Source organism: Etheostoma spectabile, chromosome 1 (assembly GCF_008692095.1).
Source record: "Etheostoma spectabile isolate EspeVRDwgs_2016 chromosome 1, UIUC_Espe_1.0, whole genome shotgun sequence".
In the NCBI taxonomy this organism is placed as follows: Eukaryota; Metazoa; Chordata; class Actinopteri; order Perciformes; family Percidae; genus Etheostoma; species Etheostoma spectabile.
The window spans coordinates 12,891,212-12,912,941 of record NC_045733.1 but is presented as its reverse complement, the minus strand read 5'-3'; the positions used below and the strand labels follow the sequence as shown (position 1 = coordinate 12,912,941).

General features: G+C 37.6%; 1 protein-coding gene across 3 annotated transcripts in view; it reads right to left on the bottom strand.

The window, feature by feature from the left end:
* LOC116696725 (glypican-6) overlaps positions 1-21,730 on the bottom strand; it is a 149,585-nt gene that overhangs the window by 63,140 nt on the left and 64,715 nt on the right. For all 3 annotated transcript variants that reach the window (XM_032528062.1, XM_032527908.1, XM_032527982.1), the window contains exon 3: positions 9,744-10,135. In XM_032528062.1, the coding sequence (XP_032383953.1) occupies positions 9,744-10,135 (392 nt within the window). The remainder of the gene's footprint in view (positions 1-9,743; positions 10,136-21,730) is intronic.

The following is a 21,730-nucleotide window of genomic DNA, read 5'->3' as shown; positions in this document are numbered from 1 at the left end:
GTGGTCCTCCATGTTTCCTTCTTCAAACTTGCTGGGCCCGGTAAGCGACGATACCCATTAGCAGCATTAGTAGCACCTGTGAGTTTATCATGTGACAGAAAAAAATGCGAAAGGCGTAGCAGTATATCCTGTATGTCCCTTACCAGGACACGTATTGTAAGATGGCGCATGAATATGGAGCGTCTACCCCAGTTCAGGAAAATGCAAATGTTAAATTTCAAGCCAAAAGGAATACTTGGAATTGATGGTGGTGGTAAATATTTTGGGAAGTTTGTGAACGGGCAACACCGATTTTGATAATAAACAACTAAACATGATACATACTGGACCTTTAACCAAGTACTTTTAGAATCATAAACAAAGCCACTGACTCATGTGTACTTACAAAGTATACAGTATGCTCAGGTTTGCTTGTTGTGAATTGTTGATTTAACAGTAGCATACACTACATTATATTCAAATAACTAATAATTTCATTATTAAACCTAACAGAGATAAAACGTATTTGGGAATAATATCCCAGCCTGTCAGTGCTGTGGGTGTGCTTCAGTTATCACCGACTCTCTGAAGATGCTAATAAATTAACTGGAACTGCATGTGGTTATTAGTGCAGATCTTTGTGAATTTCACTGTTTTTGCAACAAGGTCCACTTGCATAGAAAGGGGCCTATTTGGCACCAAATATACTGCATGTACAGTATGTTACCTTTTTCAAATAAGTGAAAATAGCACAGGAGCACCAAGACACTATTTGCTTGACAACGTAGTTAGGTGTGCATACTTCACAATTGCGGGTGCTTTATGATTTACAAATTTTCTTTTTGTCTTATAGTATTTGTCCAGGTTTAGCAGCCACAAAAGCCGAGCAACTCGGTTGTGAATCCACCCCCCAGAGGATATAGTATAAAATAAGCAAATGGTTAGACTTGGGATGATTAATAATCCTTTGGTATACAGTCATATACTGTGCACAATATGAAACCGTATGCACTAAAGTTGTCATTGATTATAAACCAAAGTCTATAGCACTTTGAACTTTCACTAATCATGTCTCTTTTCTGTGCTTCTCAATGAACTTTAGAGTCTTCCTCCACTCACCATGTTAAATGTAAGATGGAGACAATTCCAAAGAGGCTGCACTAAAATCACTTGCTGTCAAATCAATGACTGTCTAAGACTGACAGAATAATCCACATGTGAGTAGCTGTGCCTTCACAAAACAACACACAGCACTTGGCAGGCCCGGCAACCCACATGAGTCTGCTCAAATGTCTTTCTTGGGGAGGTATGGGATCACCCGTTGATCTACCCTGACATGTACCATGTTATATGGCATGTCTGGAGTAGCAGTTGGGACTGTTTCTTTAATTTACCAAGACAAGTGCAAACATATTAAAAGCCAGGCCCATGCTGCTCGATGACGATGCACAGCGTACCCTGAGCCATTCAGCATCTCTGGTGGGAACAAGACCTGCACATATTTCTATCCATCTTCCATGGCACCTCCTGTTTTAAAGCACAGCACTCCCCCTGTGTCCATCTAACTTTGAAGGTCTGCAGCCCAGCCAGGGGCAAATAGTTCTCATGTGGCTGCCAAGAAACCTCTGTACAAATGTCACAACATCGGTACTGACAACCTTCTCTAAGTGCTTGTAAAATAAATATGTGGTGCCATACACTTTAAGCCAAGGTGCAAACAAGTAGTCATAAGATGTCATCTGGGCTGGCAACTGATGTGACATATTTTCACTCGTTGTTGGATAAAACATTTTTTTTTTACCATACAATTGAACGTTAGAATTTGATGGATCGATTTTCTGTCCTTTTGTATTTGGTTCTGAATGTCCTCCCCCTCAGTATCAGGGTGACTGCATCAGTATATTTCAAAGTTTTCAATATGAATTTAAAGCGCATATACTGTAGAGAGACGTATACAGTATATTTCTTAATTATCCTTTTATATCATGTCCTTGTATTTCAGACCACATGCTGTCTCTCATTTTTTCCAACATTCTGCAGTTCACCACAGATCAAAATCTTTTAATTAAAAAGGACATCTTTGGTGCAGCACATTTCCCGATGACGTGCCAACCTTTTCGAGCCAGATGCCATCTGCCGTCACAGCACTGTGGCTGAGGCCTTATCCCCAGCAAGCTGTGTGAGCTGTGAGCCAGCGAGAGAGAAGGAGACAGACAGAGAGAGAGGGAGAGAGAGAGACAGACAAGTTTGTCCAGTGCATCTGTAGAAGTGGGCCTCAGCTGAGAAACATGGATGAACCATATTCTCATATGGAGGAGGTCAGTTAATCTGCCCTGAGCAGAATCTGTTTTCAAATTGTATTAGTCCTTTTTCTGGTTGTGCAACATCATAAATACAGATACTAATCTACATGAGACTCTACTAGATAACATACAGTAAAGGACACTGTAATATATGCTCACTTCCTTGATTAAATTAATACCTCATTGAGTAAGATTTAGTTGAACACATATATTGTGAGGATATCAAAGAGCACTGGAGTCTGCTCAAATCATCTAGCCTCTATACCTGTAAAACCAGCATTGGGTACAAGTCCAAAAAACATCATGACTGGTTTATTGAGAATGACACAGAGATATAACAGTTCATGTCCATAAAAAGGAAAGTTTTTCACACCTGGAAAAATGATATAACCTGCCAGTCAAAAACATGGCTCATTCCAAAGCCATGATATTCACAGCACACCAACTGCAGGAAAAATTCAGTGAACAAAAGCAGCCTTTGTACATGGCCTTCATATACCTCACAAAGGCCTTTAACTTGGTAGACTGCCAGGCTCTGTGGAGCATACTATCAAGATTGCCATGAAAAGTACGTCAGAATACTGAAGTTAATACATGATGGCATGTCAGCCACAGTCCTCATCAACAGCGTCTCTGAGTCTGGGCCTTTTACAGTAGAAACAGGGGTCAACAGGGATATACTGTATCATTGCACCCACCCTGTTTGCCATCTTTATTGCTGCCATTCTCCACTTCATTGGTGAAGAGCTGCCACAGGGAACCCCAATCCTAAACAAAACTGATGGCTGGCTCCTCAACCTTAACAGGTTTAAAGCCAAGAGAAAAATCAGGAACACCACCATCATGGCGCTTTAGTATGCAGATGACAACGTCATTGTAGCACACTCCGCAAAAGACCTCAAGGGCATCCTGAATGCCTTTCCTAAGGCATACAGGGCCCTGGCTCTACCCTTAAACATAAAGTAGACCATGTACTACATCAACTCAGCCCACCAAAAAAGTGGACAATACCATTCTTGAAAATGTTGATAAAAAAGGTGTCATGGACCACCTACAGCAGACACCTGCGAGCCATGGAACAACATCACCAAAGACAACTAAGAAAAATTCTGAGGATCAACTGGGAGGATAGACGTACCAACGAGTTCAGTATCACCACCACAATAACGCAGTACCAACTTTGATGGACTGGTCATGTCATTTGAATGTCAAACACACGCCACCACCAGCAGATCTTATACTCCCAGTTGAAGGAAGGTCAGTGAGGCCACAGTGGTCCAAAAAAATACTTCATTGACAATATTAAGATCAGTCTTAAGGAGTTTCAAATTCTAACAACCAACTGGGAACACATCGCTTTGGACAGGTATATAGCTTGAAGACAACTGTGCAGGAAGGAGCCTATACACCAGGAAATGGAACTCCGCCGTGTCGCAGAAACAAAGACGTTCCCCTGCCCACACTGCACCAAAATCTGTGGCTCACTGTACAGCCATCTGAAGACACACTAGAAGACGACTCTACGAAGAGGACAGTCATAGTCGTTTCAGAATGCCAATGAGGAATATGTTTTGAATGCAGTTTACTGTTTCACCCTGACAGTGAGTGGGCTAAACCGATGGCACAGAGTACATCAAGTAGGAATGAAAAAAAAATTTAAAACTTTGAAACCACATGCAACTGATCCTAATATTTCTCAGATGTCAGCAAAGACTCTGTAATCTGGTAGAGCATTTATCTAAGGTAAATGTTGTGTACAGATTAGAAACTGCCTTGGAGCTGATGTCAAATTCTCTGACAGTTCATGTTAGAAAATAAGTATATAATAAGATCAACATGACAGTGTAAGCCATTAGGAAAAACAAATCCCTTACTACAAAATACCTTCCTTCCTTCCATCATCACAGCTAAATATGCACCATTGACTAGGCCGGCTTCCCCTGTATGTGCAAGTGAGTGATAAGTGCTCTAAATGCCTGAATTCATGAATTTTAAACCTTTCAGAAGGTCCAAATCCCTGCAATCTTAATAATAATGTGGTTGGACTATGTTTTAAGTACCCCAGGATAAAACTCTTAATGGTCATCAAAAACTGTAATCCAGAGAGATTCTGCTCTTAATCCAGGACCAGGAAACTGTTCAGAGCAAGTTAAGTGCAATCCCATTTCATGAAGCTATATCTCTCCTGTTCCGATTTGACTCCATGCAGAGCTGTCTGTTAGCAGCAATTATGTGTGGCTCATCATCATCAGTGCACCATCCTGTGTTAAACTAATGTGGAAAATTGAACAGACAGATGGTTGAAAGCAGCCATTTCAGATGAAAGGCACATTTTTTAATTTGAAAACTTCAGGTTTTCACGACCGATTGTTATTTGAGTTAGAGCCGTAACGGTAGCTAGTGAGAGCCACCCTACAGGGGCCATGTAAAGTATTCAACACTTCATGTATAAATTGGACCTGTGGCGGAGGCATATTATTTTATGAACGTTTGTATAATTCTTCTCATAGACTAGTAGGCATTTTAACTTCCCCAACTCTTAAAATTAGGGGGAAAGTATTACAGTAGGTCTTTATAGCCTTATATACTTTCTCAACTATGGTAAAATGGTTATGGTGGAAGAAGAACAAGAGAAACTGAGAAGCTTTTATATCCAAAGCTGCCTGGATGCGCTGCTATGATATAAACTACCTGATGATTGATCCAAGACCAGATACTGATGCATCAGGAATAAAAATGCAATAACATAAATCATGTAACACATTGAACTAGGGCTGCCACTAACATTTATTTTCATTATTGCTGAATATTTTCTTGTTTGTTAAACCAACACCCACAGATATTTAATTTTATAATAATTATTTAAACCCCAAAATCAGCACATCCTCGCATTTGACAAGGTGTAACCAAAGAAAAATTGGACCCTTTGCCCAAAAAACAATTAACAATTAATCATTTATTGGAATACATGCAGAATCATTTTCTGTTGATCAAATCGGCTTACCGTTGAACACACATTGTGTATAATGAGTACTTTTAGTTTTGACATATAGGTATAGGCATTTTGGTGTAAATACTATAGTCGGACACACAACAAACAACACAAGCAAGTAAGTCAACGAGAGACAGGTATGGCGTTATGAAATCAAGGAGAGGGGTAACTTTTCCTGCTAAAGATTTTCCACCGTGGTCAGAAAACATAGGCTCTATGACTCTAGAGTGGCTACTCGCTCCGAAGCTAATCGCTGTCACTCTCTCACTCTGTCAACCATACACACGCCGGCTCGACGCACACACCAGCACAAAAGTATAAACATCAGGCCACTTATGTTATTTGGTATATGGTGTATATTTGTTATTTATTTTTGCTATAGTGCTTAACAAGCATTATTTAATTTTGCCCAGTTGTGGACTGTTGAGGGGCAATAAATGTAAAAAGTTCCAAAACATCTATGTTGTTATTTGTATCGTTCCACTAGACATAATATCTACATACATCGCATTTGATTGGAGGCTAGTCTCACTTTGTCCCACAGCAACATTAAAATAGTTTAGATGTGTGTACATTGTTTTTGTTAATACTGTATTGTATTAAGTGTCCATTTCATTACAATATTCAGATATATCATAAATAGTTGAACATGCACATGTATTTTATGTTCCGTTAAAGAGGGGTGGAGGTGGGGTCCAATTTGAGTATTTAAAAATTTACTTGAAAGTAACACAAAAGTATTACTTTCTGAAGTAACTAGTTACTTTCATAATTTTGAACTGAGTAACTCATTTAGTTACTTTTTGGAAGACGTAACTAGTAACAGTAACTCATTACTTTTTAAAAGTAACTTGCCCTGTTAATGAACATTGTTCATGACAGATGGTTTGTGAAATGACACTTTAGAGATAACGGTTTTAGGGCATCTTTAGGCCTTTATTTCCACAGGACAGATGACGACATGAAAGGGGAGAGAGAGGGGGAATCACATGCAGCAAAGGGCCGCAAGTTGGAGTCAAACCTGCAGCCGCTACGTCAAGGAATAAACCTCTATATATGTATGTATGTGCACCTGCTCTACCAGTTGAGCTAACCCGGCCATATGAAATTACACTTTAAAGCAGTCTGTCGAGCTGGTGTGCTCGACCACCATTTGCTCTTGCTAAAAAAACACAAACTGCTGAATGACCAAGCAAAACCACTGATTTCTGAAGACAGAGTAACTGGAGCTATACACCACACAAATAAAGTTTTCCCCCACAAAGTATATACATCCTTGTTGCTGGATGTGAAAATGAAGACAGAATGCCTTATATACTGTATATAGCGTTGTGCTATACAACTAAGAAGAGAGAAATGTATATTAACTCTAAAACTGTGTTGTAAGAAGATGCAGGTGGCTTTCTGATGCTGGAAGCAGCAAGAACGCAGAGTGATTTTTAGGTCAAGGTTGATTTGTCATGTCAAGCATCTCTTCACCAGCAGTTCTAGGGTTGTTCACCAGCCTGACAGCCTTTAGCAATGCCACACTGTTTCCTGGCTCCACTTCATAATTGATGAGGAAGCAAGGAATATGGGATTTGATCCAGAGTGAGGGGGCCTTTTAGGCCTAGGATAGATGTATAGTGGTGCTCGTTTTAATTCTCCATCTGAAATGGCTAAAATACCTCTGAGGAATGCTGGAAGCCTCGCTCAGTGGCAAGCCAAAGGACAATAAAAAAAAACAACTTAATATGATTGATTCTTCAGAGATGATATACAGCAGCAGGGATATGGCACTTTAATATGTATATACTATCATGATGTAAATTTCCACAAGCCCCATAACTGTATAAGGACAGTAGGTACAAGAGGAGGGTGATAATATATCAAGGAGATGGTTCAGTCTCAGTACAGTAGTAGTACAAGTTAACAATTGTTTAGTGTTCTAATGAAGAGGAAAAAATAGCTTATGAATCTGAATGTAGCCTTTTCTTGTGTGTATAGATAATGTGGCTTTTTAATATGACTCCGTTCCAAGTCTTGATTGGTTTCTACAGCTTTCTAATAAACTGAACATATTACATCAAACATTACTATTTTTTTATAAAATATTCACTTGAATGGTTTACATGATTAATAGCAGCCAGATGTGTTTTCTTTAATTTTAATAAAAATTAACAATGACCGAGTCAATTTAACATCAACCCTCATACTGTATAGTGTATCTAACACGGCAAACACACAAATATGTGACTCTACTTAGACTATTACATTAGGTCCAACATTGACATTGACATTACCTTATAGTCTGAGAAACTGGCTTAGGTGTTTTTCTTACGCTTGGCCATTTTAAAAAGTATTTATTGAGAAAATAATGAGCTTAATGATCTGATTAATGAATACCTATTTGTGAATTTGGTAAATGGTGAAAAGAATGCATTAATATAGTGCTTTCTATCTTACCAGACCTTACCAGGTCTGCTCATCAACAGCAACTTGGGGTTCAGTGTCTTGCTCAAGAACACTTCAACATCAGACGGGAGGAGCTGGTCGCAAGCTCTACCTCCTGAGCCACAGCCACCCTAATAATCATTAGTTGTAGCCCTAGTTGATTGCTGTTGACTGCATAGTTTTTGTTGACAGCATTTTCTGTAATATGACCAAGATTTACATGTGGTCATATGCCTAAATTGTGATATTATATAATGCACATGCTCCCAATCCCAGTTGTATGATCTGTCTCTGTACAGCCAGAGCTTAACACAGGGAGTTGGTTAAGCCTCCTACATGGTCATGATTAAAGTTTTTTTCTCAAACTCAGCACATCTCATTCAATTTTTGCACTCTCAGTTTCTTTCCTCTTTCGACAATTTGTCTCCCCTGTTCGACTGAATGGCACAGCAAGCTTCAAGCTAAAAGCAGATTAAAAAAGAAGCACATCCCCACTGAGCTCTGAAGACTTTTTTAAAACGGATGTTTGAATAAAACTGTGTGTGAAAATTGTTTTTGTCTAATTGCAGGTGACAAATATTGATTTTGGGGTGTGTTATTATGGCGATGGCAATTTTATTAGTGCTATAAGTTAGCAGTAGAATTAACCAGATCCTTTTCTTTTTTTCTCACATTGGACAGCTAGCGTCGTGGAGAAAGCTTCGAGATTAAGTTATGTTCTAGCTCTGATTAGAAGTGGTAAATGTACAGCTCACAGCAACTTCATACGATATAGAGCCTGGCTTTTGTTTGATATTTAGTTTTGGCAAATGGCTTTCTATTGAGTTTCCTCCTAGCAAAATAATAGACACGGAAAAGCCAGCGTTAAGTAGCGCCTCTTTTCCCCCCAACCTTATTCAACAGAACAGTTGCAATGTTTCTTTCAGCTCTCCACTGGGGCTCCAGGAGAGTGAAGAAAAGTTAGTTTGGTACATCCAGCATTTATATAAGTTAAAAGCAGGAAAAAGTGTTCAGGATTTAAAGCCTGTAAAGCTTTCTAAGCTCTTATGTTACATCTTTATGGCTACTGTTTGGGTTTTCCAGGAAACCCACTCTGTATATCCGTATGTTGATCAGACTTTATATAACTGGTTTTATTAGTCCTTCCAGTTTTTGCATTTATGTCATAAAGTGAAGCAATGCACAGTACTACCAAAAGTAGCCATCTTTGGTTATGTTATTTATATACAGCTTAGAAGTTGATGAAAAACTGTTGCAAAACTTTCTGTGTTTAACATGGAATTAGAAAACATATCCGCTAAGCCTTGAAAAACAAATTTCTAATCTCTAGTGTTTATTAATGCTCCAATAACATATTTATTTTTTATTTAAATGAACCAATTTCTCAAACCAAACCATAAACATCAGCAAAGAAAAATGTACTGTCAGTATGAAAAATAATTCTAAATTCTCTGTTACACAATGTCCAAAGAGTAACAAAAGGAGAACAGCAAAGAGAAACACTGCAAACAAAAACCAAAGCTTTTTTCTCTGTGTGGGGGGATCTCCTGAAATGTGGAGCATACAGTGTACTGTGTACTCCACCAGTCGTATAAAAAGTGTCCTGTACTGGCCCTCACATCCAGTGAACATGTGCATCCAGAAAGGATCTTCATATGGAATCAAAATGTATGCTCTTTTGTACTTAGCTTCTAATAAATAATTCAGGTGCAATCTAATCTAAAGGATAATGATGTAAAGTCCAGTGAAGAAGTTTCAAAGACTTCAGAACGTCTTTGAAACGTTGCAGATAAATCAAAAAGGTGTAGGTGGATAGACCATTGGCAGTGTGTGTATTCTTTGAGTACTATACATATATCAGAAAAAAGAATCACATGAATGATTAAATGTTTTAATATTTCATTACAGGAATTAAATGCAATGCTTAATACTGTGTGTTTAAGCAAAATACAACACCGCTCAACAGCACAGGATCACCTAACAGCCGTGCAACACAACAACAATCAAATCAGCTATGAAAAGAAAATTAAACTCACCTTGGCAACCCTGTTGGCAACTTCCCGACCCACCATTAGCCCCTGGACAAATGTCCGGGCAGCAATGAAGGCCCTGGTGACCTGGGCCTTCAGTTTCCTGGGCACATCTCCAAAGGGCTTTAGCTGATCTGTGTATTTACTGACGCACTCTAGGTAGTCATCTGTGAAGTGGTACTGGGAGTTGAGTAACTGGAACATGCGTTCCAGCAGCCTGGACCAAAAGTCATTAAGCATCTCCTCCAGGTTGACGTTGCCCCCTGTGTAGTAGCGCTTCAGCTCAGTGAACAGGTCCTGGAACACCTCCGAGTTCTGCATATACAGCTTGCCGTATGTCCGTGTGAACATACTGTTGAGCGACTTCTCAGAATTGTCCAGTAACTCCAAGAAAAACTCTAGATGGATGGAGAGTTTTGGAAGAGAAGGGGGAGGTGGAAAAGACAAACAGCTGGGTCATTGTGCTGATATTTACAGTATTGGATGTTTTTTCCTACAATAACCAGACAAAGAGCTTTGAATCCATAAGAGTGCAGATTAATCAAGTACTGTTGTTTTACTTTAATGTCTCAATGTATGGCTATGTCTGCGTGAACTAGAGCAATGTATAGCAACCAACAATAAGTACTTGATTATGTGAAGAAAGTCAGTCCAAAGCATTAATAATTTAATAGCAGAAAGAATGGGCCACAAGGACTATGAATCATTAATGTTAAGGTTCTGATTGCACACTAACAAAATATTCATACGTTTTAGACACAGACACTACTATACATCATCATCCTCAGCACCCACCCAGACGCATTAGTTCCTCACTAACGTTGTATAAGATTGTCATTCTAAAATAAAAATGTATAACTATTGTCTTAACATTCCTGAATGCTGAACTGAAATTTGAATTATTATCACTTTGAAATAAATAAAGGATGAAATAACTACAATGATTCTACAGTTCATAAGAGGAGAAAACTTTCTTTAGACATCTGTTGAAACAGTGTCCGTGTGGGCTTTTTCTCATGGCAACATTTGACTGTCATTTGAGTGCCAGCGTTGCTATGAGACGCACATTGTTACAAGACGCACGTTGTTACAAGACATTACTTCCCCTTAGTGTTGGTTATGTATCATTAGAATTTTAAGATGTCTGCCCATTAATGACTTTCAGCATTTGAGAGTCTTTGTGCTGTCAAGTTTGCATTCCCTGTGGAAAGTGGAAGCTAGTTAGCCTAGCCTGCTAACTTTCGCACTGGTAGGGGTGCAGAATAGTCGACTAATGGAATATTCGACCATCAAAACTACTAATTGACACAGCGAATTATTGTTAAATATTTATTAATCTGTGGTTTTAACATGGTGCAGTAATGAACCGTATCAGATATTTATGTAATTACATTTACAATATTGCCAATAAACGTAAACGCCTCCAGACTTCATGAAGTTAATGAATGTTTTTGTCTGTTGATAAACATCAATAGTGGCTAACACACATCGGAATAAGCTGTCATAAGGACACATATATTTACCTCAGATGGCAAGTGTAAACAAGAAATAGGCTATTTAATGCAAACAGTAATCCAAAATTTAGCCTACTCACCAAAATGAAACGCCATAATGAAAATGCAAAAATAGAAAATATGCCACATCTGTGTATCCCTGATGAACTGTTACTCGCTGTTGCTGCAATCCTCATTTATCATCCTAATCTTTCATTCCAGGTTAGCGTAGGTGTTCGGTAAATATATATGTATATATATATATATATGCCTATTTACACAGTATATATACACAGTACAGGCCTTGCCTTCACTCTGCGGTCCAGCTCACCCCAAACCATCTTGATTGGGTTCAGGTCAGGTGACTGTGATATACATAGGCAACAGTGCTAATGATTGCGCTGCTGTGCTGCTTCTAAGTGCTTTAGTTCCTACTTGTATGATGTATTTGCAGTAATGCCACAGTGCCTAAGAGTCCGTTAAGACAACAAGCATGTGGTACTTTATCAGTGCTCCCTGGGACACACTTGATACAAAGGAAAACTGTCCGTGGCTCAATCAAGCTCATATGATTTGTTGGAATAAGTAAGTAGGATTAACCATACAGTGTTAAATGTATATTCAGATGACATTCAAGAGCTAGAAATATATATGTTTATTGTAAATAAAATAGCGATAACATAGTTAGGGTTCAAACCGCGAAGCGGCAGAACCCTTCTATGTTTGTCTGTTTAAGTTATCATTATTATTTGTTGTCTGCCGCACCGGCTTAAATTCCCCTTAGCTGGAATGAGCTAGAAACCTGAAACTTGGGAGAATAAATGGAAATGGTGTGCATGTGCTTCTGTAGCAATATGAACCCAATCGGCCACATGGTGGCGCTGTAATTAAGGCTTCAAAATGCAAATTTTCAAAGATCACGCCCCCTACATCGTAAGTCCGATTGACTTGAAATTTCACAGATGCAGCATAATGTGCTCCACAAAAAACCCTCAAGGACCATTAAGGTTCTCCTAGAATATCTTTCCACCATTTTGAATTTTTTGAAAAACACATTTTTGAGATCTCCTCCTACACCAAATTGTTATGAATTATCAATGGATCAAGCTTATTACAAGTTTCGAAAGGGGTGTGGCTCTTGACAAAATTTAATACATATCAGCAACCATAAGGTCAATCATCACAAATCTCACAGGGTATGTTCAGATAAGTGCCCCAGATATACCCAGACATATATTTTACATACATACGCCACTAGGGGGCGCTACAAGCACAAGATAGGTGAGTGACAATACACACATTTTACTATTAATCACATATTCATTGTCCAAACATCACAAATCTCTCAGGATATGTCCTCATAAGTAACTGAACCCCGCCCTGAAAATTTCATTCAAATTGAACACCAAGGGGCGCTACAAAAGCAAACAAACAGCAGGTGATATGGTGCAAATCAGGCAATAAATGACTGAATGTTTGTCCAATCAACACAAAACTTCCAGGAATTGTCTACATAATGACCTCACACATACACTGTAAGTGTCATTCAAATTGACAGCTAGGGGAGCTTTAAATGCACAATAACTGGACGTGGAATGACGCAAATCAAGGTTTGAGCTTGGATTCGCAGCTTGCGGCTTTATAAGCAATTGTTTTTGTCTTAATCATCTGCTTTTCTCAAATTGTGGTGAGATATCACACTGAGTTAACATGTGTGAAATTACTTTGAAGTCGCTGTTAAGAAAAAAAGTTTGAACCCATGAATCGCCGCTTGCTTGTTCCCTTCATATAAAATTTTGAGGATGGAACATATTTCTCAAAATCTTAAAAAGGATACGATATTCAATGTATATGTTAACAATGTATATGTAGTTTACATTGTTTTACTTCAATTGTTTGCAACAATATATTTCAAATCTGTCATTCACAGCAATTAAATTATTGTTTCTTATCATCTGCCCAAGTGGCTGTCTTCCATGTGAACACCTGATCTCTTGAGCGTCACCACATCACCAACAAACAGGAAATTATAAGAGAGAAAAAGCAGCAATAACTGGGGAGTCTCACTGAAGCCGAGCAAATAGAATCCAATGTTCCTGAGTGCACAGGCGTAAATGTTGGGAAGATCATAACACATCTCTGCATGCACAAATGCCAAGTAGTTCTCCTCCCTTCTTTGTAAACAAACACGCTGCAAACATTTCACGTGCCATGCTTGCTAACAAACCAGTTTGCTCCTGGTTGGCCATTTTGGCTGGCTGACATTTCTTTGCATTATTGAGTGCCACAACTGTATGCACATTTAAGATAGTAAAGTAAAGATAGTAAACAACATGGTGCTCATATGCACTTCTAATGATACATTTCCCTACCAGTGATAATATGACTAAACAATAAGGAATGATTAATCAGTTTACATTGTGCTGTATGTAATAAAGAAGAACAAGAATCAAATATGTTTGAAAGATTCCAAAAATTTTAAGACTATTTCAGTTTGAGTTGAGGCCATTTGAAATACCAAAGTTTATAAGATAATAGAAATACATCTAAGGTACAGTGAAAAATGTCAGTCATTCATTTAGATATTTTTTACAAAATAAAGTAGCTCAATTGTCAATATTTTCCATTTTCTTTTTTCATACTGGATGACAGGAATGAGCAGTTATGAAACTATTCCTGCAGAATTTGCAACCTTTAGCTATTTATTTATTTTATCCTGGTATGACTGTTGGTGTTATTTAATGTTGTGTTATGCTGTCAGTGTGGCGCTGCTAAACTGCTTTTTGTTGTCTGTAAAGCAATGACAAATAAACTATTGTGTTCTTATTCTATTCTAAATCCCAAACTTAATAAAACCCTATCATGCTGGTAATCTTTCCAAAAACATAGCAAGTAAAAAGAAATATGGATAATTCCCACAAATATTGGGACCTTGTACTGTACTTTCCATCACACTCATTCTTTACCATGTGCATCATTCAATCGTATCAAGTTATTTTTTGCATAATGTAAATTATTTTGATGGAAAAAGGCAACACTTCAATTAACTACTGACTATGCTAAGTAGAATAATAAAAACACTGTCCTGCAAAGTGTGCTAAACGACCACTACGATTGCAGAGAAACTTACTGTAATATACTACATCTGCATATGCTCTGGGGCTGTACAATTTGGGGAAGATTGAATTGCAATTTCCTGGCAGATATTGTGATTAGGATTTGATTTGCGATTGTTTTTTTAGCTACAAAAGGGGGACCAAAGAGCTGTGTTGTGTTTTTGAGAACTATGGACTGACTCAGCATGTGACGGAGCCCACCCACAATAAGGGGCACACTCTGGACTTGATTGTCTCCAAAGGTCTGAACATTCCAAGGTTGTGGTGACTGACGTTGCTCTCTCAGATCATCCTGTTTTCTTTAACGGCACTATCTCTGTGCCCAAAAGTGTCCAAACAAAGATAATCAGAAAACGGTATATCACTGAAAACACCAGTGACACATTTATACAGCTTTTCTCCTCCACACCAGCCCTCTCTGGGCATCAGTCAGTGAGTTGTAGATAATTCAACTGTAAAATTACAAATGTTATTGATGCCATTGCTCCCACTAAGGTCAAAGGGTATCTGGTAAGAAAAGATCTCCATGGAGAAATGTCCTACTGGTGAGAACAGAAAAAGAGAGTGTAGGAAAGCTGAACGAAGGTGGCGAAAAACAAATCTCCTGGTCCATTATAACCTATAAAGAGAGACTTCGCTTTATAATTGGAACTGAGGAATGCAAGAAGGTCCTTTTTCTCTGATATTATCTCTAGAAACAATAATAATTCCCGTGCTTTGTTTGCTACTGTTGATAGGTTAACAAACCCCTCAACCAGTAGCATCTGAACTTTTATCTACCAAGGCCTGCAATGACTTTGCCTCCTTCTTCAAAGACAAAATTCAAAGATTAGACAAACAGTCAGTGCCTCCATATCAAGTCCAGGATAGTGTTGTCACAGTGTTCAAGCAAAATAGTTCAATTGACAGAATTCACACGATCAACCATACAAACCTGGAGGACTATTCAACATCTGAAAACCTCGACCTGTTGCCTTGATGTTCTACCAACGGGACTTTTCAAAAATGTTCAATTTGACTTCTGATCTCTACAGATGTGACACATCTCTTTTTCAGGTATCTTTCCACAGGCCCTGAAAACTGCAGTATAAAGCCACTCTTAAAAAGAACAACCTAGACAAGTCACTAATGAGCAACTATAGGCCAATATCAAACCTTCCGTTTTAAGTAAAATTGAAAAAGTAGTCTTTCAACAACTCAACCATTCTTGTCACTAAGCAACACGTTTTGATACCTTTCAGTCGGGTTTCCGACCACACCACAGCACTGAAACGGCTCTTGTCAAAGTCTTTAATGACATCCACCTTAACACAGATAATGGCAAAATTTCAATCTTAGTATTACTTGATCTCAGTGCTGCATTTGACACGGTCGACCAGACATACTACTAGACGATTGGAAAACTGCGTTGGCCTTTCTGGCTCAGTACTAAACTGGTTTGAATCCTACCTAAAGAATAGGATTACTTTGGTGTCTATAGGTAATTATGCATCTGACGTACAAATATGACGTGCGGAGTTCCGCAAGGCTCCATTCTGGGGCCTCTCTGTTTAACATCTACATGCTTCCACTGGCTCAGATATGGAGAAAAACAAAATAAGTTACCAAGTTATGCGGACGACACACAAATTACATAACCTTATGCCAGGGGACTATAGTCCAATACAAAAACTGACTAAGTGCATCGAACAAATTAACGGCTGGATGTGCCAGAACTTTCTGAAATTAAATGAAGGAAAACTGAGGTGGTTGTTTTTGGAGCAAGAGAGGAACGATTAAAAGTCTGCGCTCAGCTTCAAACAACATGTTAAAAACAACACAGACAAAGCCAGAAATCTTGGTGTAGTCATGGACTCAGACCTGAACTTTAACAGCCACATTAAGACATACAAAGTCAGCCTACTATCACCTTAAGAATATATCAAGGGTTAAAGGACTTATGTGTCAACAGGATTTGGAAAAACTTGTCCATGCCTTTATCTTCAGTAGACTTGAATACTGTAACGGGGTCTTTACAGGTCTCCCTAAAAAAACAACAGACAGCGCAGCTGATTCAGACGCTGCTGCTGAGTTCACTAGACCAAGAGACTGGATCACATCATAGTTCTGAAGTCTTACACTGGCTTCTGTGTCTCAAGAATTGATTTCAAAGTACTCTTGCTAGTTTATAAATCACTAACGGTTTAGGTCCAAAATATATTGCTGATCTGCTACTACACTATGAACACACCAGACCTCAGGTCATCTGGGACAGGTCTGCTTTCTGTCCCCAGAGTCAGAACTAAACAGGGTGAAGCAGCTTTCAGTTTCTATGCTCTCATATCTGGAATAAACTCCCAGAAACCTGTAGATCCGCTGTACTCTCAGTTCTTTTAATCAAGGCTGAAGACCTTTCTATTTGATGCTGCCTTCTTTAAATGACTAATCATTTCTTTTAATTTTATGCTGCACTGTAAATTTTATTCTTGTGTTTTATGTTTCTCTTTGTTTTTAACTGTCTATTCATGTGTTTTACCGGTTTTTAATGCTTGTGATTTTTAACTGTTTTTACTTGTGTTTATCTGTTTAACTGATTTTGTGTAAAGCACTTTGAATTGCCTTGTTGCTGAAATGTGCTTTACAAATAAAGCTGCCTTGCCTTGCCTTGCCTTACATATTGCACCTTCAACAATCATGTTAAATAAAGTAGTACAAAAAAAAACAAAGATCCATAAAAAAAATAGGACATTTCTGTAAACAATCTGTGATATGTTTATTCCAGCATTTATCTTATGACATTACAGTAAATATAGTGATGAAAAGAGGAACACAAAATGTTAAATCAAATATCACACCAAACATTCTACTGAATATTTCACATTTGTTTATCACGTTCTTCAAGATTCGCTAATCACATTCTTTCCCAATGCAATTTATCGTTCAACCAGAGGTTTGGATGTCCATCACTTCCAAAACTGAAAATTACGGTACATCGTAAACTGCCTTGGGATAGCGTTGACTAACCTTTTTTTAAATCCAAATACTCAATGCCTTAATCCTCTATTCTCTTACTAAATAGTGAACTATAACGACCAAACAAGATTTCGGACGCTCACTGACAACACATCGTTGCGTGACTTGCGTCACAAGACGGTCCATTGTTTGTGTGACGGAAACTATAATCCTTCTAATGTGTCCCTTCTATGTACCCAGGAGCATAGTAAAAGGTTATATATACAGTATATATACTATATACATATATGATATATATGGTATATCTGCTTCTTCTTCTCCTCCAGGAAAAACACGGTGTTGCATGATATAGGGGTGTAAAATGTGGGGTACTTTGTATATACCCTTAAATTAGCTGTGAATTTGTGGGTACTTTATAGCGGACTATATAGTGAGAGAATTTGAACAACACTACAAAATGGTGAACACACAATTTAGTGCAATTTTTCCGTAATAGGGAACAGTTTTGACACTTTTGAAAACAGATCATGTCTCCACCTAGAGTAGAACAGGTAGGAGACCAGTCCCTAGTCACTCACTCTAGTTTCTTTGCAACCAAGGGACCTGCCATTACACCCACATTTGTTTAAATATTAAGACCCTGCAGGGCCTTTTTCATTCCATTTTTCCAATTGGACTTGAATCAAGGACACGTAAGCCCCTGTGTATTGTGCATTCAATTTTGTATCTGTGTTACCATTTAAGTAGCTCTCAAGATAATTTATACCACAAAACAAAAGCAAGACAATTTCACTGATATTATGCACTGTAGTTTTGTGTAAAAATGCATACTCCTATTTAAACTTTACAAAAACATTCCTTAATACTTATCAAAAGTTGAAACGGATTCGGTTCTCTTCTACATTTATTTCTACATGTTTTATTGGGAATGTGAATTATGAACTATTTACTTCTGCAAAGACGATGCTTTCCAGGCTACCAGGTTACCAACATACATACAGTACTCCTGTAAATGACCTATCACTTATACTCTGTCCTCCTTGTATAAAATAAAGTCCCCCTTCCATATCTCTGTGGGATAAGTGGAAAAAGAAACAGTGATTCATGTCTGCATAGTTTATGTAAGATGATCAAGTCCAATGCAGTTATTTCCATTAAAGAAATGAACCACTAAAACAAGAAAGACTGGGCTAAAAAGAATTGTGCTGGGAAGAATATTCTGATCTCACAAAAAAGTAAGTTTCATACAGGCTAATTGAGTCTCAGGCAATGACATGAGAGGTCATTTTGAACAGATCACACACTATTCTATTCAGTAGTGTGAAAGAAAACTTCTGATACGATAATTTAGTCCAATAAAATAATGGGCTTGACAATGTCTTACTTCCAGGCAGGTACATTATAAACGCCAAAAGTTACTGACACCGCACATCCACATTAAGAGTTTTTTATGATTATGCGGCTGATTTAAACCAGCTTTGGTCAAGTTGTTCAATTGAGGTAAATGATTTTTAAATCAAAAGGACATTTAATGCCTGACTTTAGTGGTCTTTTGTTATGTAGGCTCTTGTGGACTCCTGAAACCGGAAACATATTGAGTGCCAAGATTTGGCAAAACATCATGATAGATCTTCGCAACAAAGTACAAGTTTACACTTTTCATTTAAGAATGTCTTTCTTAACCCCGGTACTGAGAGTGTTAGCTAAGAACATCAATGAGGATTGGTAAGTCCTGTTGGGACTGAGGAAAATCACTTTTAGGCTTTAAGTCTTCGTTGCCCTATTGACTGTGTGACATTTAGTGTATATATATAGCGTTTGTATAATCTGAACCCAAGTATTCTTGAACTAATGATGAAGTACACTGAAATTATGAAGTACTCTTCTCTTGCGTAACTGTTGGATTTTTATTTGATTTCAAGGCCTTTTACCTGAAAAACAGACTGCATTTAGAGTTTCAGATAGTAGCTACAACTTGCCAACTCATGAAGAGCGAATTGCTTTCTGCTGGCCAAAACACATATTTGGCCAGGGAATTATCATTGCGAGTTATTGACCTTGGATTACATTCAGCTATCTGGCCTTTAGGGTCTTAATAGTTGGAAACATGTCAGTACGTGGGTGGATGCTTACTGATGCAGTACATTGTGCAAATCAAAATAAATTGAATAAAGCAATATGGATGTTGCAAGAAAATTTAAAAAAAAACAAGTGAGGGCTTCAATTGCAGAGCTAAACTATCTCTGTGAAACAAGAGCATGTGTACCGAAATGTTTCTCAAAAGTTTCATTCTCTGTTTAGTCTGTTTATTTAACTACCTTTTAGGCATATCAAAATATAACACATCTGACACTATATGAAACATATATATTAGTTTGATATTAATAAACTGTTAACCAAAACCTAAAGCAAACAACCAATAAAGGTTGAAAAAAAAACCTGACTGCTGTGCGCAGCTGCAGGGGTAACCTTCAGGTCAGGAACATCGTCACTCTGCTGTTGCAACTTCAATTGCTTAATTTCTTAAGTTTGCCATGCTTACTTTTACCATGACACTACTGGCAGCAAAATACGTCTGCTAATTAATGAATCAACCTATGCCATGTGGTAAAACCACGAATGAACGCACAGTACTGCACAGTCCTGCATTCAGTTGTTTACTTAAAAGGTCCCATGTAGTGAAAATGGGTTTTTGTGGGATTATGTGTGTCATATAGGCTTGAGGGTGTATAGTAAAAGCTGTGAAAATGTAAAATCTCTCACCGCCGCCATTTCTTCACCGCCCACTAAACTAAACCGCTTCCCAACTTATGGGACTTTTAAAGTAGAAAGAGAGGCATTAGAAACCCAATGTACTTTCATTTACTTAACGTCTGTTTGAGATTTTGAACTTTAACGTAATGCTGGATCTGCAACGTAACCAGCAACATTTGTCTGTCAGGTAAAATGTTTTCCTCTGAAGTAGATGTACAAAGTAATTCAGTAGTATACAGTTGAGCTGCATATTAAGTACTTTGAGCGCCCTCTGTAAGATATTTTGGGGTACAATGGTCAAACAAATCAACAAAGCAAACAACACATTTCTAATGGATTCGATAAATAAACGTAAAGCTGTATTTAACAATGAGTGTTCACTTGTGACTTTGACAAAAACAATTTCTATCATTTATCATGAGAAAGGTCATTGGTCCTGGACTATGTAGTGTGTCTGCTTTCAGACCAAATTATGAACTCTTCAAGAGTTTTACAAAAGAGCTTTAATTTAATAAAAAATCAAGCTCAATGAATGTACTGTAAGTATTTCTAATATTGTTTTTTTAGAGTGTAAAACAAAATTTTAGGTCTTCAGGCTGTGTAAAAGAAGTTAAGTTTTTTATAGAATTTCATAAATAAATCTAATAACCATTATTTTTATTTGATTGATTCATTTTATGTGTCTTAGTTATTTAACAAAATATCTTTACGTTCTGTAAATTGCAAAAAATCATTGTGACGTAGTTCTTCTGTATAAATATCACTTGTGATCATTATTTTATCTCATCCAGCATATTGTCACTTTTTTCCAAGGGCAAGGCACATTGAATAGAAAGACTAATAATCAATATAAAAATGGTTGTAAAGATAACCACCACATTAGTGCCAGTGGAAATTGAGGTTGGACTTTGTTATTTTCATTTTGCATAAATAATTTAAACCGTGTTAGTACCCTTGAAGTAATTCTGAGCATGAAAAATCAATTTTCTCTGAAAGCAGTACAAAGATATCTGGCCTAATTACTGGAAATAATCATCATGATTAATAAAGGTGACCTTTTTCTGTTCCGCTGATAATAACACTTTATCCAAATAAAAACAAAAGCTAGACTCGCCCATTAATTTTACACTACTGAAAAACTAATAATGTTTTACTGGCTCAAACAATGGAATCTGTAATTCTTAGTGCGGTTAATTAAGACCAAATTTCAATTAATGTTCCAACAGTCTTGAGTGACCAGGGGGTAGTTTTCATACAAAGAAGAGCTTGGCTATTATTAAATCTTATATATAGGCATGTAATGCATTTTGAATTGAAATCCAATGTAATGCATTTTGAATAAATATAAATTTTTCCCCACATAATCCACAATATGGTTCATAAAAACTTGGAATATTGACCTGTAAACTTCTACAGTAAGTCACCCTTAAATATTCATCGTTCATATCTATCCTTAGATTTTTGAGGGCTATTAACATATATCCAATGTTATTTTTGATGTTGAGAAAAACATATAGGATGAAAAAACATATTTTCATCTCCATGTTCTACAGCTTGTTGACATAAGCATTGATAATTGACCTAGAATGTTTTTGTAACAGCACAGCCTGTTCTCGTGAACCATTCGTTCAAAAAGCCATGAAAAGTTAAGCCCTGTAATTCATTAGCATTCCAGTTT